At 38.3% G+C, this 18,678-nt stretch overlaps 1 protein-coding gene across 1 annotated transcript in view; it reads left to right on the plus strand.

Annotated features, from left to right (window-relative positions):
* The window catches only part of opn4a (opsin 4a (melanopsin)), a 36,885-nt gene extending 20,728 nt beyond the window's left edge, over positions 1 to 16,157 (plus strand). Inside the window, exons 3-11 of the mRNA XM_007258750.4 lie at positions 594 to 727; positions 4,270 to 4,473; positions 5,292 to 5,463; positions 5,620 to 5,781; positions 6,158 to 6,265; positions 7,972 to 8,167; positions 9,308 to 9,478; positions 11,203 to 11,271; positions 12,587 to 16,157. Coding sequence (XP_007258812.2) covers positions 594 to 727; positions 4,270 to 4,473; positions 5,292 to 5,463; positions 5,620 to 5,781; positions 6,158 to 6,265; positions 7,972 to 8,167; positions 9,308 to 9,478; positions 11,203 to 11,271; positions 12,587 to 12,853 — 1,483 coding nt within the window. The 3' untranslated portion in view covers positions 12,854 to 16,157. The remainder of the gene's footprint in view (positions 1 to 593; positions 728 to 4,269; positions 4,474 to 5,291; positions 5,464 to 5,619; positions 5,782 to 6,157; positions 6,266 to 7,971; positions 8,168 to 9,307; positions 9,479 to 11,202; positions 11,272 to 12,586) is intronic.
* Positions 16,158 to 18,678: the final 2,521 nt, after the last annotated feature.

The raw sequence follows: 18,678 nt of genomic DNA on the forward strand, positions 1-18,678 counted from the left end.
GCTTTTCAGCGATCGAATGAATTAAAACACAGAACAATGACTCGGCTCTTTTCTTAAACTTTGATTCAAAAACGGGAGCATGCAGGGGAGCTGTGCTGATGACGTCATTTGTTTCTGAGATTTTCTTAGTTAGGAGGGGCTCTCCTCACAGACATCTCACAGCTTACAAAGTTAACTGTCAAAGAAACTCCATAAACTATAATGTTCTTACTTAAAATGAAGAATATACATCATCACATTGTTAATCTCTTCTGTTTCTTCAGTTTGTTTCTTTTATTATTAATTAACAAAAAACGAAGAATTTTTTGTTTTATGTTTGATCTTTTATTATTCCAAAATTTTTGCTGTTTTATTGTTTCAAAATCATTTTTGAGATATTTCGGTAGGTATCGTATTTAAAGCCATAATTTTGGTATAGGGACAACACTACACTGCACAGTTTAGTTAAGATACAAGTATAAAACATATTATAATTATAATGCTTTATTTGTGGAAGCTTGAGGTAGAAACATTTTGACTGACAGCCCACACCTGTGTGAGCAACTCTACAGCCCATCTGATGCTTTATTGTGTGTGTGTGTGTGTGTTTATAGGAGCCGTACTTTAAGGACCCCTGCCAACATGTTCATCATAAACCTGGCCATCACAGACTTCCTGATGTGTGCCACACAGTCTCCTATATTCTTCACTACTAGTATGCACAAGAGATGGATATTTGGAGAAAAAGGTAATACACACACACACACATACACAATCACTCACTCAATCTGACCTTCTTTCACTATAATACATTGACAGCTGGGACGTCTGTTGCCATGGATATCTGTCTCACAGTCTTGTGCAACATCTTCTGTCTAAACACTGTTTCTATTGCTTCTCTTTAACTTAACTTTAATTAGAAGCAGAAAGCACATGATGCACATTCAGTGATGAGTTTACAGACAGTCTGAAAAAATAACATACTTAAAGCAACTATAAAATGCATTCACTTTCTTGGACAATTTCCTCTTTTATTGGTTTATAAATAGAATCATGGGCTATATAATTAGTTTTTTTTTCAAGAATTTACAAAACAAATCGTCTCCAACAAAAAAAAAACTAAATAAAAATTTCTAATGTGAAATAAATGACTGTATAAATATCAGCCTCTTTCAAATCAGCATTTTACAAACCAATTTTACTCCATTCCTCTTTGAAGTACTGCTTTGAAGTACCTGACTGTGTCAAGTAGCACAGGGATTAGGTGTGAACAGCCCTTTTTTTTTTGGTGTGTCCAGACACAGATTCTCATGGATTGAGGTTGAGCTTTGATTCTGGCCTCTCCAGAAGATTCTGGAAAATTGCTGGATAAAAAAGCTTCTCCCAAGTCATAATTTTCTCACATACCTCCAGGATTTCCTGGTTCTTTACAGCATTTGTTTTACTATCTAGCTTCTCAAGCCTTCTAGGGCCTGCTGCCAATAAGTTTTCCCTTAAATATGATAGTATTTGCATGAACAATTCCAATTCCAGCCGCTGGTCAGGATCATTACCACCCACAGTGGACAGCAGCGCAGTGTATGAATGATGCCTTGTATGATGTATTCCTGGCAAACCCATAATACTGTGGATCTAGATATGTTAAACACCTGCTGAGCATTAAAAATATAATATGTCCTGTTCATCTGGCGCCCACTACCCTACCAGGCCTCACTCTAACTCACAGTGTTTGGCCTCACTCACAAGATAACACCTCACAGCTTGTGTACTGAGGAATGCCCACACCTACATGTACTGTAGGTGTGGGCATTCCTCAGTCATTCTCTGAGATAACACTTCATGACCAATTAACAGTCTGCTATTCTATGCATGCATATCAGTGCATGAACTGGCTATCGCAGGCTTTAATGAAAAACATGTTTCGTTCCATTGTGAAAAAATGCCAGCTTATATTTCCATTCTGCAGCTCAGAGTGTCAAGGCAATAATTGTATTTTCAGGTTGCCAGGTTTCACCCTGATCTTTAGGATTTCTAATAAAGCTACATTATGTGAGTGTGATGGTCTTGGTTCTGAGGTTGTAGCAGGGGAGTGTGAGTCACACACAGACACACACACACACACACACAGAACACAGTGATTGAAATTCAGCAGTTCTTGATGTGGTGAGCTGCTGTAAATGTCAGCTCTTATCTGGGCAAAAATCTTAATTACTTTCATCAGGTCTGGCTTTGAGTGATGGAGGCTCTGAGGTTTTGCTGTAAATGCAGACACTTGGGCACGTAAAGGCTTCAGGGCCACGCTCCGCCTCTGATCGTAATCTCAGGCCTTCAGCTCATTTGCTGATCAGGTACCAGCCTCATGCCCATGCCACTGAGACTAAACGGTCAGAAATACAGGTCACCTGGATTCATGGAGTGGAATTGATAAAGGAAGCTGCAATGGAGCATATTTCCTGTCTCCACTGATGACTCTTAAGATTTCATGTGGGGAAACTGGGACACAATTATGATGAAACTCATTTCAGAGGCTTACTCATGCTTGACTCACCTGAAAGCAATCAATTAGATAACAGTCAGAATAATTCACTCCTCTCCAGCGTATTACCGTGAAAGTACAGCATAATCCACATGGAAGGCCAGAGCCTCTGCGTTGTGAATCTTTCAATCATGCGACCATTGGGTTTCTTCGTTGTATTAAGAAATGCAATTAAATCTTAATCTTTTATATCTGTCACGTAATAATATTTATAAAGTCAAATAGCTGACCAAGACAAGAGTTTTTCTGAGTAAGGATGTAAGAAAATATCAATATACTGAAGTATCACAATATGTTTTATAATTCCGTATCAATTCTTAAAAATGACAGTATCAATTATAATCATGTCTAAATGAATTGATTTTGTGTTGTGTGATAGATTGCCGTCTTTTACTCTGTAGTGTTTTGCAGAACCTTTTTAAAAGCATTTGGGAGTAATCCAATGTAAATTAGCACTTACCGCTGTCTTGTCTTTATTTTCTGCTTTCTTTTCTGACTTCCCGGTAGATATCTCCACTTCATGATTGCTGAAGTTTCATATTTTACCGACTGCAGGAATCACTAACCTGGCTGGCTGGCTACTGTCAGTAACTAGTGGGAGGGACCCCTTGAGGAAGATTCTGATAACAGTGTGGTTTAATATCCTGTATTAACCATCACAGAATTTAAAAGGGCGTTTATACAGTTTGTTGTTACATTTCATTCATAACCAGTCATTGTATAGGGGCCCCAGGCCAATTAAGGGCTACATGCAATTGATTGGTTTGCTTGTCTTGTTGCAATGAGCCTGGTGTTTTGTCTTCAGATATGATGACAGTTTTCCTAAAAATTATGTGAAAAACGAAATCCAATATATATTTTTGTGCTTATCGTATTGCAATATATTTCATCATAACCTTGTATTGTGGCAGACGCCAGTGGCCAGAATGGACTTCAAACTAGAGACATTGCTTGCCCAGAAAACGGACCACCCATGAAGCAGAACCACTTTGTCACTCGTGGGTCATGGAAAATGTCCAAGTCACCATCAGGTGGAATAATGAGAATACTAAAGTGATGGCAAGAGAACTCATGGGCAAAACCAAGTAACCAAAAGACAAGCCAGAATCAGTGTTGGCTAGACTATACAGAGCCTTCAGTAACATGCTGTGTGACTCAGGGTCTTCCTGAGATGGACTTGCGATCATGTGATGGAAGTGAGGAAATCCAGTTAATAGCAGTGAGCAAGAACTCTGCCCCCTGTGAATCCCACTGTATTTGAAGCTCTTCAACCATTATCAAATGTTTTGTCCTCTATAAAATCAATGTGACCTGCTGAGAACAGTCATTATTTTGGAAAAGTACAGTACAGCTCAGCTGAAGATATTTGAAAGATGTGCCACCAACTGTCTACATCTTCACCAAAATGTCACAGCTCTAATTTGCTATCATTTCATATGACACTGTGGTTATTGTAAAGATTTGATTGATTTCTGGTTGGAAGCAGAGGGGGTACATGGAAACAGGAAATGGGCAAATGAAGGTCACTTGAAAAACTGAAACTTTGTTTTTTTTTAGCAAACTTGATCCATCTAATCAGCTGATTAGATGTATTAACTGCTTAAGTGTTTTCTTACTCTGGCACAATAGCTTCCAGCACCTGCATTAGGTCCACAGTATTATTATTCATCCTGGCCTGAAGTTACAGTCTGCGTGTGATTAGTGGTTTGGTTTGATAGGGTAATCTCTTGCTTTCTGTCTTCTCTTCTCTGCAGGCTGTGAGCTGTATGCGTTCTGTGGTGCTCTGTTTGGTATCTGCTCTATGATCACACTCACAGTCATCGCTGTGGACCGATACTTCGTCATCACACGGCCTCTGGCCTCCATCGGTGTGCTGTCCCAGAAAAGGGCACTGCTGATCCTCACATGTGCCTGGGCTTACTCCCTGGGCTGGAGCCTGCCACCCTTCTTTGGCTGGAGTGAGTATTGAAAAAAACTCTTTGTTAGATGGTTCTTTACAACCCCAAAACAGAAAAAGTTGGGACCGAATGGAAAATGATGGTGAACAAACAGTAAATCTTACATTTACTTTGATTTGTACTTTATTGGCGACAGTATGACTGCAAGATATTGCATGTTTTTTGTGGTCAACAGCCTGCAAGACATTCCCGAAAAACTAGAACTAGATTTAAAAAAAGTGATTGCAAACATTTGGTACAAAAGCTGTTTCCTCCAATTAATATAAAGATTGCTAGATGATCTCTGGTTTGTAGTAAATACTATTTAAATTTAGTAGATTTAATAAACATTGTGCTCTTTATTTTACCAAAAAGACTTCGTCAAATCTAAGCCTGATCTTGATAAGTGAATCAAGCTGTACTGCTATACTGAGTTCTTTGCATGAGGATGCTAGCTTGAAAGAACATGGTGGCTCTCTATGAGGAGCTTGTGACCTTGCGAAGGGCATTTGTCTCTTTAAACGGCTTTGACAGGTTCTTTTTTCTGTCTCAGCCAATCAGCATGTCAGCAATATTCACCAGAGTGAGGAAGGGAGACAAATTATGTGTTGATAAAAGTCCTGCCATTTTTGTGTCGCACTCAAAGAACACCTTCAGTCAGGCTTGGTTTTTTTAAGTTTTGGAAAAAGGCAGCATTTTTGTTATGCTGAATTTATGCTTTGTTCTGGTTCTGATAAGACTCCATCACTGAAAGAATTGGAGTGTTTCTTATTTTCTGTGTCTAGCTTTGTCTCCTTCACTGCCTGTGTGTGACTGTCTCTCTCAATCTTTTTCAATAGGTGCCTATGTTCCTGAAGGACTTCTTACTTCTTGTACGTGGGATTACGTGACCTTCACCCCCTCAGTACGAGCCTACACGATGCTCCTCTTCATCTTCGTCTTCTTCATCCCCCTCATTGTTATAATCTACTGTTATTTCTTCATCTTCCGGGCCATCCGCATCACTAACCAGTGAGTAAGCCATGGCCCTGCGCTGTTCCTGGAACTCCTCCTTGCTTAAAGTGTCCACATTTGTGTTGTCAATGTTTGCTTTAACTGGACTTTGTATGTGTGCAGTCCTTGACCTGAATAGGTTCTTCCTAATGAGATGTTTCTGTGTCTGTAAAGAGATGTGGAGAAGATCAATGGAAACAACACCAGGGACACAATTAAGAAATTCCAAAGGCTGAGGAATGAGTGGAAGATGGCTAAGGTTGCTCTGATTGTCATCCTGCTTTATGTCATCTCATGGTCTCCCTATTCATCTGTGGCCCTGACAGCGTTTGCTGGGTAATTTCACACTTTTTTACACCCACACATGCGCACAAACAGATACAGCCTCAGACAATATGCTGTTACCTTATGTTACCTTAATTTAGTGCCTTTCAGTGGTTAGAGGTCATTTAGTCTGAGTTAGTTGGATAGACATGGCTCCAAATACAATAGAAGCTAATTAATGATGTTTTATTGAATTCAAACTGAAATAATCAATATCCAGCCCAATGCTTTACATACTAAACTGGATATAATGTTAGAGAATCAAGACGTACCAGTATACAAAACTTTATCGGCTTTGCATGTAATTCACAACACATGGTAAAGGTTCTAAACTGGTAAACTGGTGAGTTTTAGAGAACTTTTTTTTATGGATGCTCTCCTCTCACAGGTATGCAGATATGCTGACGCCATATATGAACTCTGTGCCTGCTGTGATAGCCAAAGCTTCGGCCATCCACAATCCCATCATCTATGCCATCACCCACCCCAAATACAGGTACCAACAGATGTTCTTTATGCATTAAAAAAATACATTTTAACTGAAAGATACATTATTTTAATAGTGTTTGAATGCCAAATGCCACAGGACATGGAACTAGCATTGTGTCCCATGATTTTTGACATAGCAAACTCTGCACTGATCTGTAGGACATACACATGAGTTCTCCTACATTGGATGTGGAGGTGATTTCTGCTGGAGTCGCTTATTTATTTTTTTCATGGACAATTCTATAATAATCATTGCCACATAATACCAACCACAGTGGACAGTGCAGTGGGTGGTATTGCCTCCTATGATGCATTGCCAGTACACCTGTGATGCTGTGGATCAAGAAATCAAGGAATGTAAAATTTCTAGACAGCTTTGGAAATGTAATGTCTCATCCATCTGGCACCTACTATCTGGCCTCGCTCCAACTCTGGTCTTACCATGAGCACACTGGCCAGTCTTCAGCCTCAATCACAAGATAACACCTCACAACTTGTACTGGTGTGGGCATTCCCAAGACATCACCTGAGGTAACAGTAGAGAAAAGTAGAAGGCTATTAAAAACTATTTAGCACTATTTGGTACAATATATACACTCTCAAAATGACTAATTGCATGTAATTGTAGATTCTCTGATTTTACAGTATAATTATTTAATCATGAGTATAGCAAATATGAAAGCAATAATTATTGACCTCTACAGGCTTTAATCTGGCTTCAGTGAGATTGAAAAAGCCTTAAATATTTAATAAATTAAGGTTTAGGTTGATTACATGAATCTGAACACCTGAGTGAAGCTGTCATATAATTTTTTTTTTATTTCACCAATGCGTACCTTGTTTACTGAACCATTTAATCATGAAATAATCAATTACTTCTGATAAGAGAGTGTGCAGAGGTCACACTGCAGGGAATGCACTCCATTTTGATGGATGTAATTAACCTGAATGTTAATTCGAGCGGACAGAAGGATTTATTAAAACCAAGGCAGACCTGAACCTACTGACCTAAAGAGCTACTGTAATGGGCCTGAATATGTAGTGTTAATTACAGTATTTATTAAGGTCACACTACACTTTACCTGTGCATGGACAACCTCATTTGTCCCACCAATAACCAGTTTTACCATTGTAAATTCCCTTTATTTGCTCCAGTAGATTTTATATACTGTTCTGTTACAATACATTTACCATAGTTTCAAATGTACCTGCAAATTACTTATGTTTGTTTTAATATTATACCATTATACAGTGATAAATAATGGGATAGAGCTATGTAAATTGATTATTTTGGGGATTGGCTTATGAACAGTCACACTGGTATGAGTTGTGAGGTGTTATCTGGTGATTGAGGCTGAAAACAAGCCAGTGTGCCCACATCAATCAGAGTTTTGACAGACGTTCTATTTTAGACGTTCCTATATCCACAGTGGACAGTGCAGTGGGTGGTAATAACTCTGACTGGTGGTGTCAGACTAAAATAAACCATAGAAACAAAGTGACTCTGGCAGAAATTGCATCCACATTCAGTGTAGGAGACTCCACATGCATATCCCACAGGTCAGCGCAGCATTTTTCAACTTCCATAGGACATGGCAAAAGTCACGGGACACCAAACTAGTTCCTGTTTCTTGAGTTTTGGCATTTCAATGTGTTAATCATACATAACACACAAGTAAGACCATCCTGCACCGTATGTTCTGTGTGTTTCAGACTGGCCATAGCGAAGTACATCCCTTTCCTGCGTGTGCTGCTGTGTGTTCCTAAGAGAGAGCTGCAGTCTCTGCAAAGTAGCTTCATGTCAACACGTCGCTCCACTGTTACCAGCCAGACCTCAGACATATCTGGAAACTTCCGCAGAACCAGCACCGGCAAATCCCGCCTGTCTTCTGCTTCTGACAGTGAATCTGTAAGTGTACTGCAATCTCAGTAAATAGGTGTTTGAGCTGAAATCACAGTATAATTCATTTTAATAAATAGGCACCCTGTGCAGCTAAACTTTATCTTTAATTTCCTTAATTTTTACAAAGGTCCTTTAGAGTGAATGTCCAAAAACCATTAGTATTTAAGTAATTAAGGGGTCTTTTTTCCAGAAAAAACTCAAATCCCCTAATACACAGGTTAAGGGTTAATTATAAGCCAGTTATTTTTGTCATTGTTAAGGCACTCTGTAAACTTGGAGCTTATATAACAGGGGTCGGCAATAGGCTTCCCGTGGGCCAGATGTTGCCCGCAAGCATAAAACATCTGGCCCGTGAAGTTGTTTTTTTCCTTTCTTCTTGGGTTTACCTGCTTTGTAGGTAATTTAACTGTTCTGCAATTGGGTTCAACAACCCTCTGGGCTGGAGAGCTACTAGTCTGTAGCACTCCATGCCATTACACTTCATTTTCCAAAACAGAATTTATTTTGTGGCCCGCCACGAAATAGCTTGGAAAATATCTGAGCCACAGCCAAACTTAATTGCCAACCCCTGTTACATAAGGTTGAATACTAATGCAAACAGCATCAATCAGATAGTCAATAATGCAAGAATTTGCATTTCTTGCTCTTGGGCTTCCCCTACAGTCAGGAAGTATAATGAGCCTAATAAAGGATATCCTTTACACAGTCATTCAGGACAAGCTGAGAGATACAAAACTGCAATTGAGGTGGTAAGAGTCGCAAGAGTTGACACCAATTTGACTTTGACTATGCAGCGTTATACATTTATTTATGCTTTTTCCTTTTCACATTACCAAAGTTACATGCAATGCAGTGAGCAGCATACTTAGCCCAGAGTGAGAAATAACTGTCTATATTCCCCCTATTACAGTAAATATGCAAGAGATATACATGTATAATAATATAACATTTAAACATTAAATATATTTAAGATACATACAGTATATAAAATATATAAAATAAATACATATACAATATATAAAACAGACACAGCATGTAATCTGTCAAAGAAAACTTTTCAGAGGGCAGCATTTGCAATCCAGATGAATCTATGGATTTTTTTCAGGGGTTTGAATGTATTTACTCAGTTTCTGCCTTCCTCACCAGGGCTGGACTGATACAGAGGCTGACCTGTCCAGTATGAGCTCAAGGCCAGCCAGCCGGCAGGTGTCCTGCGACATCAGCAAGGACACAGCTGACCTCCCAGACTTCAAACCGCGGAGCTCATCCAGCTTCAAATCCAAACTCAGGAAACACGACTCTGGCATCTTTGAAAAGGTGACCACAAACCTTATAAATGCTATATATTCTGCTGCTGCTTATTCAGACAGGTTATGTACAAATGTCTGTATAGAGTTTTATCTTGGCATTAGAAGAACATCATCTACAGGACTTAAGAAAAATTTTGTGAAGTGATAAATTAACGCGATCTAGTTCAGAGTCTAAACAGTAAAAAAAAGTGCCACTGTGTAATAACTTACAGAACTGCAGTGTAAACACAGGCCTTATTTCCATCAAGTCCTTCAGCAAATGGAGAGACATAGATTCTTATCTGAATTAGAAAATTCCCCTGAAAACCAAAACAAATGAAGCCCACACCATCTGAGCACATTCTGTGACATAATCCTCCACGACTTAAATAAGAAAATCCTGCAGTCTCAAATTCCCTCACAGATTAGTGTCAGCCAACTGTAATTTTTTTGTCATGATCTTTTGCTCAGCGGTGGCCGTGAAAAAACTCAGCAGTGTTCTCAGCTACTTTTTAATGAACATGATTATGCATAAAATTTCCTACTCGTGTCTTTCTTTATCAATCCAGTAGCAGTAGTCTTGATAAAGCTCCTCTATCTATATAGACAGAGCAGCTGAACCTGTAATATTAAGCGCCCATGTTTTATTTTACACAGTAACTTGATTCTGTTTTAATTTAATTGGATTACTGTGACTGTTCTGTAATACTTGCAGAAATATCCTGACTGGGCTAATAGTTAATTTACCTATCTATTTCTGGATTGGAAATGGAAAAGCTAAAACGTTGCTAAATTAGGATCCAGGACAACAGTTTTACAAATGTGTTTCTGTTAAATGGGTAAATGCTAGTATCTAAGGTAAACAAGTACTTAAAGTCTCTACTAACATTACATCATGCGTCTACTAAATTAGATAAAATTTTCAGCATTTACTGCAGATTTCGGCTTTACTATAGCCCTATCCGGACAGGATTGGTTTTTCAGGGGGTCCTGGGGTAATTTTATCTTTTATGGGGGGTCCCATGTGATTGTATTCCCATCCAGAACGATCATGTATGTGTTTTTCTCAGACGTCCTATGGTTTTTATTTAACTCCATAGTAGACCGGTAATTTTATTCCCGCCTGGATGCAAATCTCTGAGTTTCGTCACCTCACATTAAATAAAATAGCCATTTGTTCACTGCTACGCACCGTAATTATGCTTTGACCAAGAAAACCTAAAAACTCACTGCTCCTGTTTTTTTTTTTTTATTGCAGTCTGGATGCAAAAGTTTTATCTTTGAGTAGAAGTGTAAAGTATTTTTCACAGATATCCCTCTGAGAAACTCTCCCCATCCCCATCCGAATAGGGCTAAAGACTCCCATTAATACTGACATGTTATCACTGTTTTTTTTACATATCAGTCACTACATTAACGGAAATCCAATCAAAATCAGACACTAATTAAAGGCCAGCGCTGGGATCATCAGTTAGTCTACTGTGAACCTACTGGCTGAAACACACAAGGTCTAGTTCCCCAAAAGCCTTTTGGTGTTTAGATCAGTCTTTAATCAGCAAGGAGTAACTTAAAAAATAGTCCTGATAAAAAGTGACTAAAAAATGAGTGCAACTGACAATGATTATAATGAAAACTGCTCCTTATGAAAATAATCTAAAGCAATTTTCAGACAGATCAGAATAATGATGAAGCTTCATGAAGATCCAGTGTGATTGAGCTGAATAGTGACTGATTATCTTGTTTCTCTTCCAGACGTCCTGTGATCTGGATGATGTGTCTGTAGCTGCTGTAACCTACCCTGACCGTGGCTTCGCTCCTGCTGTAAGTGTTACAGATGCAGACCGCAATTACTTCATCTACTCCTGCCAATTGTGCCAATGGCTGATGTGGGTGGCCGTTTTTTTGGCTGGAAATTTGTTCTTCCAACATTTGTACATTTATGGCAAATTAGAATACAATGTCACGGACAATCGTTATAGTCTATTCTTCCCTCCGTTTCTCTCTCACGTGCATGTTTCTCTGCTAATGGGTTTGATGAAGCACTGTGTCTTGGCTGGCACACAGTGAACCAAGAGCGGAATAGGAGAACAGGAGTGCTAAAGAGAAAGTACTCAAAAGAAAGTTGAGATATTTGAGGAAAAATATTTGTTTGTGGCAATGAAATACATTAAAGAGTTAATCACAAATACTTTACGTTAAATCAAACTGATGAAACATTACAAAAAATCTTATAACATCTTTTGTCTCCACATAAAAGATATGCAAGGAATAAAGATGAAAAAAAAGAATCATTAGACACTGATTTACCAAACCAGGTGTTGACATGATACCTATAAATAAAACTAGACTTACATGAGGAGAGCTTCAGATATATTTGGATGAACACAGTGAGGTAAGCCCACATCTTTTTGTATGAATATTATTATAATTTATTTTTTCAATATATTAGTGTTTTACCAAGTAAATTAACTGTTACTGCCCAGTTAATGTATTTTTCAAAATAACTGCTAAATCTAAGCTTTTTATGACATAGCATGTCATAAAAGAATAAAAGTGCATTAATAGAGTATATTTCATTCTTGTTTGTCCAAAATTAATGTAGTATTGAATATAAATCTATATATGTTCAATACAATAATATGATCACTAAATAAATGCACAAAAATAGTAAATCAATGAAAAACATATTTTTGTAATATATCATAGTAAAAGTTTATAATCACTTTTTTATAGTATATATGCCTATATTTGTTTTTTAATGCAAAGCTATGCAACAGGAGATGATTATTTTTACTTTTTATTATTATTCTATATGTATTAATTTATACATAAGTATGAAAAGAATTTACATATTAGAAATCATACATAATATACCACATTCTGCCTATTATATTTCTGTTTATTTTTACTTATATTGTGTATATATATAGTGTTTCATAGGCAATAACACACTCACTTCTAAAATAAATCTCTGAATAATGTTTATGTCTGTCTTGAATTTTGCACAGCACTGTATGTTTATATCACAGACTCTGTGAAATATTGTGGATGATTATGTAGTGGGTTTGGCTCTTTGGAAAAGTCATTTTTATGTTGTTTATGTATGACTGGGGTGGTCTTACTGTGCTTTTGGCAGGGTGGCGACAACTCAGATAGTGGCATGATTTCCAGAGGCATGATTGGCCGGATCCCCAGCATCGTCATCACGTCTGAAACCAGCCCCTTCCTGGCCTCTGTGAGGTCCAACTGCCGCAATGCACTTTCTCGCAACTCAAACGGCAGCACTGGGACGCTCTCCAGTTCCAGAGATGCATCGGGGCGTGTCCAGCAGGGGGCAGGACTGCACTCGAATGCTGCTGATTCACCGGCCTCTGCTCACAGTCACACCTCCCCCCCTCACTGAGTTCACTGTCTCACCACTGTCTGATCACCACTAGGGGTTTAGCGGTCTGACCATGCTGACCAGTCTGCACTTTACAGGGTGCAGTTATGCTCCAGTAATACACTTTTTATACTGACACACCAAAAGTCATGCAGAAGAATGCTGCACTCACCGTCAGCTGAAGCTGCTTTTCACACAGATTCACATAGATAATTCTAGCCAGATACAGCTAGTCATGATCATTACCACCCACTACTCTGTCCCCTGTGGGTGGTAATAATGCCTTTTACGTTGTATTTCCAGTACAAATCTCCACACTGTGGACTGAGGAATGTTAAATGCCCGCAGAACTACGGTAACACAGTGTCCCTTTCATAACTGGCTAGTGTTGTGTTCAACCTCTCTCACAAGATAGCACCTCACAACTTACACAGGTGTGAGTATTCCCAAACTGTCTCCTGAAATAACACTTCACAAACAATTTACAATACTGCTATCCCATGACTTTTGGCATGTCAGTGTGCACCAGAGGGAGGAGTCTATCTGCACATTTCTAGTGCACAGATTCTGACTTAGGACAACATAAATCAACTTTACAGTCTATATATATTTAAAAAGCTTTATTTATTGAAGAAGGTAAAAAGTATTTATAACTGTAATGTATTTAATCATAAGATTTTATTCCAAAAAATATTTTTTGGACCATATCTGTTTATTTTTGCCATAAAAAGTTCACACAATGTAAAAGGCAGCTGATGGGTCATTATAGTGTAAAGTAAATTAATAATGTAGTTATTTAATTGTTTAATTGTTTTTTTTTTGACGATTTTATTTGGTAAATCTTGATTTTCCTCTAAACTAAACTAAACTAAACTAAACTAAACTAAACTAAACTAAAGAGCAACACATTAAAAAATAACGCACAGCCAGTCACCAGATCCCGCTTTCACTCCGTTTTCCAGTCATTTCCCTGATGTTGCTCTTTGACACACAATCAAACCTACTGTCCTATTTGATGTTGTTTTTAAGCTAGGGAAGCTAGGGAAACACACTGCATTACAGATTGTTCAGTTTTGAGACCTATCATTTAAACAGGCTTACGGTCATGCAAGTCAATCTGCCATACAGCCATATTGTTTGTAAGTGATACAGCAGCAGACAGTGTACTGTATCCACCTGCTGGATGCTCTCTTTATCACTCACACAGAATGAAGCTAGACGGAGCAAATTGAAGCTTTTTGTTCTATTAGTCAGACTGAGCCACTTACAGCTGCTAGCCCGTGGGGACACAGTGGGTGGTGAGGGCGTCCCACTGGGCTGAAAATCCATGGCCTGCTCTGCTTTCCCATGCTCCAGGTGAACAGTCACGGCCAATTCCAACCAGACACGACTCCCACATGCTGCCTGAACGTAGAGACAGCAAACTAAAGTCAATCAAATGAACAGCTTGATAGAGTAACAAAATATATAGATATTTTGAAGGTTATTCTGCTGCTATGGTATCAACTTTTATTTAGCTATATGTTTCTTTGAAGGCCAAATGATTCTTTTTATGGTTTTCAGATTGTATGGCTTTCTTAATGTTACTAGCCCTCAGGAGTTTTCCCAAACTGGCTTCAGGGTTGACTTTTTGAATGTGTGCTTTGTTACTTCCATATGTGTTTAAACTTGTGTTTATTCTTTAACACTTTACATGTTTCATCCAAGTTATAACTACCATACTGACATTATGAACAATAACTTCAAAGGCCATAATAGAGAACCCTGTGAGACACCACAAAATATTTTTTGTAATAACTTTAGTATATACCAAACAATTCCTAAACATTTCTGCAATGGATTATTAGTTATTTAGCATGCTAATGCATGCAATTAATATGCAAATTAATCACGTGACAAAGTTTACAGAGCATTTAGTGAGATAGTACAGCATTACTTAATGTCAAGTTAGAAGGTTGATTACTTTTTATTTTTGCAGAAATTTAGGCTCTCTCTAGCGTTTATTTTAATTTAAAAGCACTAAAACTGCCCTGAGATATTATAATAAGGATAAAAAAAGGCATAAACTATAAAATACATTATAATTACTGTCTCCCTCCCAAAATACAGGGGAATACCATCATTTAAAAAATGAACCATAATTTTAATCATGATTTGATCACAGAATAATCTTTTATAATGTTATAATTATAAACCGCCTCTTTTTGAACTGCTGCTGATGCAGCATTGCTGAGTAGCCAGTGCACTCGGAGTAAAGCGCAGCGACTCGGTTCTGATACATCAGCTCACAGACACCTTGTGCTGATTGACATCACCCTTTGGAATGAAGTGGGGAGAGAGCTCCATCTTTCCATCAAGAGAGAGCAAGGCCAGTTGTGCTCTCTCAGCTCTCCGGCAGCTGAAGGCAACTTGGCACCCTGTTTTTATTTTTTTTAATCATCTGACAACACTACTAAATGATAAACTTAATAACAAAGTTAATAATACTTTTTGTTTGCCTATTGAATCTCTGAAAGTCATACTCAACGATCATTCTGACAATTCAATAATAATTAAATGAGCCTATAATACTAAAGCACAAAACAGTAAGACCCTGTACAACATCAGTTCCTTATTTCTACACAAGAGTAACATGAAGAAACATGAATGCTTGATCACTAAAACACAATATCACCTCATCTTTATTTCTGGTTTATTTTTTATGACATACAGGATATTAAACACATCTGTTTAACCTTATATCATATATGTAACACACAACATTGCAATAAAGGCCAGTTATATTTGTTTAAAATGGGGAAAACTTCTTAACTTCTAATTAGAAAAGCCTTGGGCATTCACTGTGGCTAGAAGAATTCCATACAGTTTTACCACCGAATAGAAAAACTCCCTTTTATCCCAGTGTTTCTCTATTCCTTGGCTAGCGTTCATATAAATAGACACATGATCCTGTGTTTTTGCTGTTGTCTTTGCTGTGTTGTTAAATTATTGCTTGTTGTTTTGTTCACGTTTGTTTTATAGTGTAAGACCACTTAGAGTGACTTTTCGTTTAGATGTTTTCCTCTTTTTTTGTATTTATTGTCTTGTATTTTTTTACTCTTGTTTCAAAGACTGGGGGAAAAGGAATGTTAATGGTCACTCCAGCGTCATGTACATTGTATCATTTTACCATGTGGTTTACTTGTCTGTGTGTTTCTGTTATGGTGAGTAATTATGTATATGAGAATATATAAATGAAAATATATGTCAAACGAAATGAAAATGAAAATAATAATGTCACCAGTGTTCTATTATTGTGGTTGTTCTTTTTTATTTTTCTAAATAAAGCTACAAGGCTAAATTCTCTCCTGTGTATTCCTGCGACTTAACCATAACATGTAGGAGCCAGATGTCAAAACCAAGTTTCCATTTATTTGGGTTAGGGGTTAGGGACATTCCTGTCATCATGAAACACAGATGCCATCAGTCATGTTCACCACAGTGCTGTACTCTGCATCACCACAATTATGAGATCTAAACGCAATAAGTGTTAAAACTCAAAAAAAGTACAAAATAGTAAGCCATTGAGTCCTGCCTTTTCTGACAACAGTGTGATGATCTGGGGAGCCATAGCATATTATAGTCTGTCACCCCTAATAGTGATACAAGGGTAATGAACAGTTCAGGAATATGAGCAGGATGTTCTTTGTTGCCTCTTATGGCAGATTTTCCAACTGGAAATTTTTTTAGCATGATAACGCTCACCCAAACACAACAAGGATTTACCAGTCATGATTTTAGCATTGTCAATCTAACAGTGACAGTGGCGTGTGTAAACACTACCTTGTCAGTGTCATTAGTGAGCTGGGAAAAACTCACCAATATCTGATCAGCAGTGAACTCTTTCCTTTGGTGATTAGAGTACAGGGCCTGAAATGCTGCTGCAACAGGTGTAAGGGCTGGTGCCAGTGTACTGCGCATGCGCCCACCTACACAATTTAATTATTTCTCGTGTTTTTTTGTTATAATTAATCTGTTTTAGGGGCGTTTATGTGCATTAAACAACCTGGACGCACTGTCACTGCACAAAAGTGTACATGAAACTAACAATTCAATAACTAATATAAATAAATACAAAAGCAGTTTGTAATAAGCTATATTTGCCATAAGTTTGCCATGATTTATGCAATCCAAATCTAATAACGTACATCTACTGGAATTTCACTGGGTACATGCCCTAAGATAGTGCTTCTTTTGTATTTTTACAGTTAAATATACATTAGGGCACGGTTCGACAAGGTAGGACATTTGACAGAACACTGGACGAACCTCTGGGGCATCGGAGGGCGCGCCAGGCCAGCGCTGAGACCTAATTTGGCTGATTGCCAACATCAGCAATTAACGTCTTTTAAGCAACGCCAACCAGCCACTCAGCGCTGGATCTTTTAGGTTCATGAAAGCGAATCTATGTCGGATTTTCCTCTGAGCTCCGGCTCTCTTTTCCTCCCTGCTCTATTCAGGCAAATGCCGTTTTCCTGCCTGTGTTTGGAGTGAGACTGGCCGGCATAGCTGGCTTTCTCCTTCCCTCTCAAGTTTTCCCTATCCCTCTCTCCCTCGTCTGTAGGAGCCAGGGCTGAGCGTCTGAGTGTCTCTCTGCTCTACTCCCCCCCTCCCTAACGCTTACTCTCTCTATCCAGCGAGTGAGTGTATATATGTGTGTGTGTGGCGTTTTCGGGTGTTTGTTTTCCGCCCGTTTTCAGGTTTTTGGTATTCCACCTGTGTTGAGGGGTGCCTGGCCAGTTTTTACCTGCTTCATATTCTGCTGCTCTGCACTTGGGTTCTACAACCTTCTGGGCTGGAGAGCTATTGCTCCCCACCCATTACAACAGGTTATCTCAGTTTATATGCTTAAGTGTAGATAGTAGGTATAAATGTAGATGAAGTTATGCTTTTGCATGAAAATGTTCTTCAGCAAACCTTTTAATCATCAGTTAGACGGTAAAACTGTTTTAGCTGTTTGAGGACTGAGTAGTTAACTAGTGCAATCAGGTGTGCTTCTGATTGTTTAGAGTGAAAACCTGCAGCTAAACCAGCCCTTTATTGATAAGATTGGACACACTGCTCTAAAAGTTTGGCCTAAAATCCCATAACTAATCAGTGAAAGACAAATTACGGCCATGACAGCCGGTAAATGATGATTTGGAGATAAAAACTAAGACACCTTCAAAAGCTGAGGACACAAACAAGTATTCAAAAAGATGCTTCTCATTCCATCTCAATACCTCTGCTGAAACATGTCCATGGCATGGTTTGAATTTTATTCCAATCATTTATTTTGTTTTTTAAGAGAATCAAAGTAAATGCCTCAGCGGAACTGACAACCTCTTTCACTTCTATTCATTCCCTTTTTCTCTTCTGCTTCTGTCAACAGCCGTTTCAACACTGATTTGATCTTTTTAATCAGCTAGAAGTAAATCTGTGCACAGGATGCATGGAAACACCTGATAAACCATCCAAGGTTTACTCTGCAGACTAGTATGGGATGGAAATGGCCACACAACACACATAAAGCAAAAAAGCCACTTGCTATTTAATATTACCGTCTCATCAATACATTCAAAGTGACAGTCCATTTTTTTTTGCTTTTAAAATGTGCTTTGTGGTGCAGGGTCTCTTTAGAGTCTGCAGTTCTGTGTTCTCTATGTTTGCAGTAGATCTTGTAGCAGCACCATTATCAATGCTGCAGTTTCTCAGGTAACCAGGAACAGCTGTTATAGCTAGAAAATGGCCCTGGGCATACCAGACACCCTGATTTTAGAATAAATATATTAGTGGCACTGCATGAATGGAAACAGAAGTACACTGAT

Source organism: Astyanax mexicanus, chromosome 7 (genome assembly GCF_023375975.1).
Source record: "Astyanax mexicanus isolate ESR-SI-001 chromosome 7, AstMex3_surface, whole genome shotgun sequence".
In the NCBI taxonomy this organism is placed as follows: domain Eukaryota; kingdom Metazoa; phylum Chordata; class Actinopteri; order Characiformes; family Acestrorhamphidae; genus Astyanax; species Astyanax mexicanus.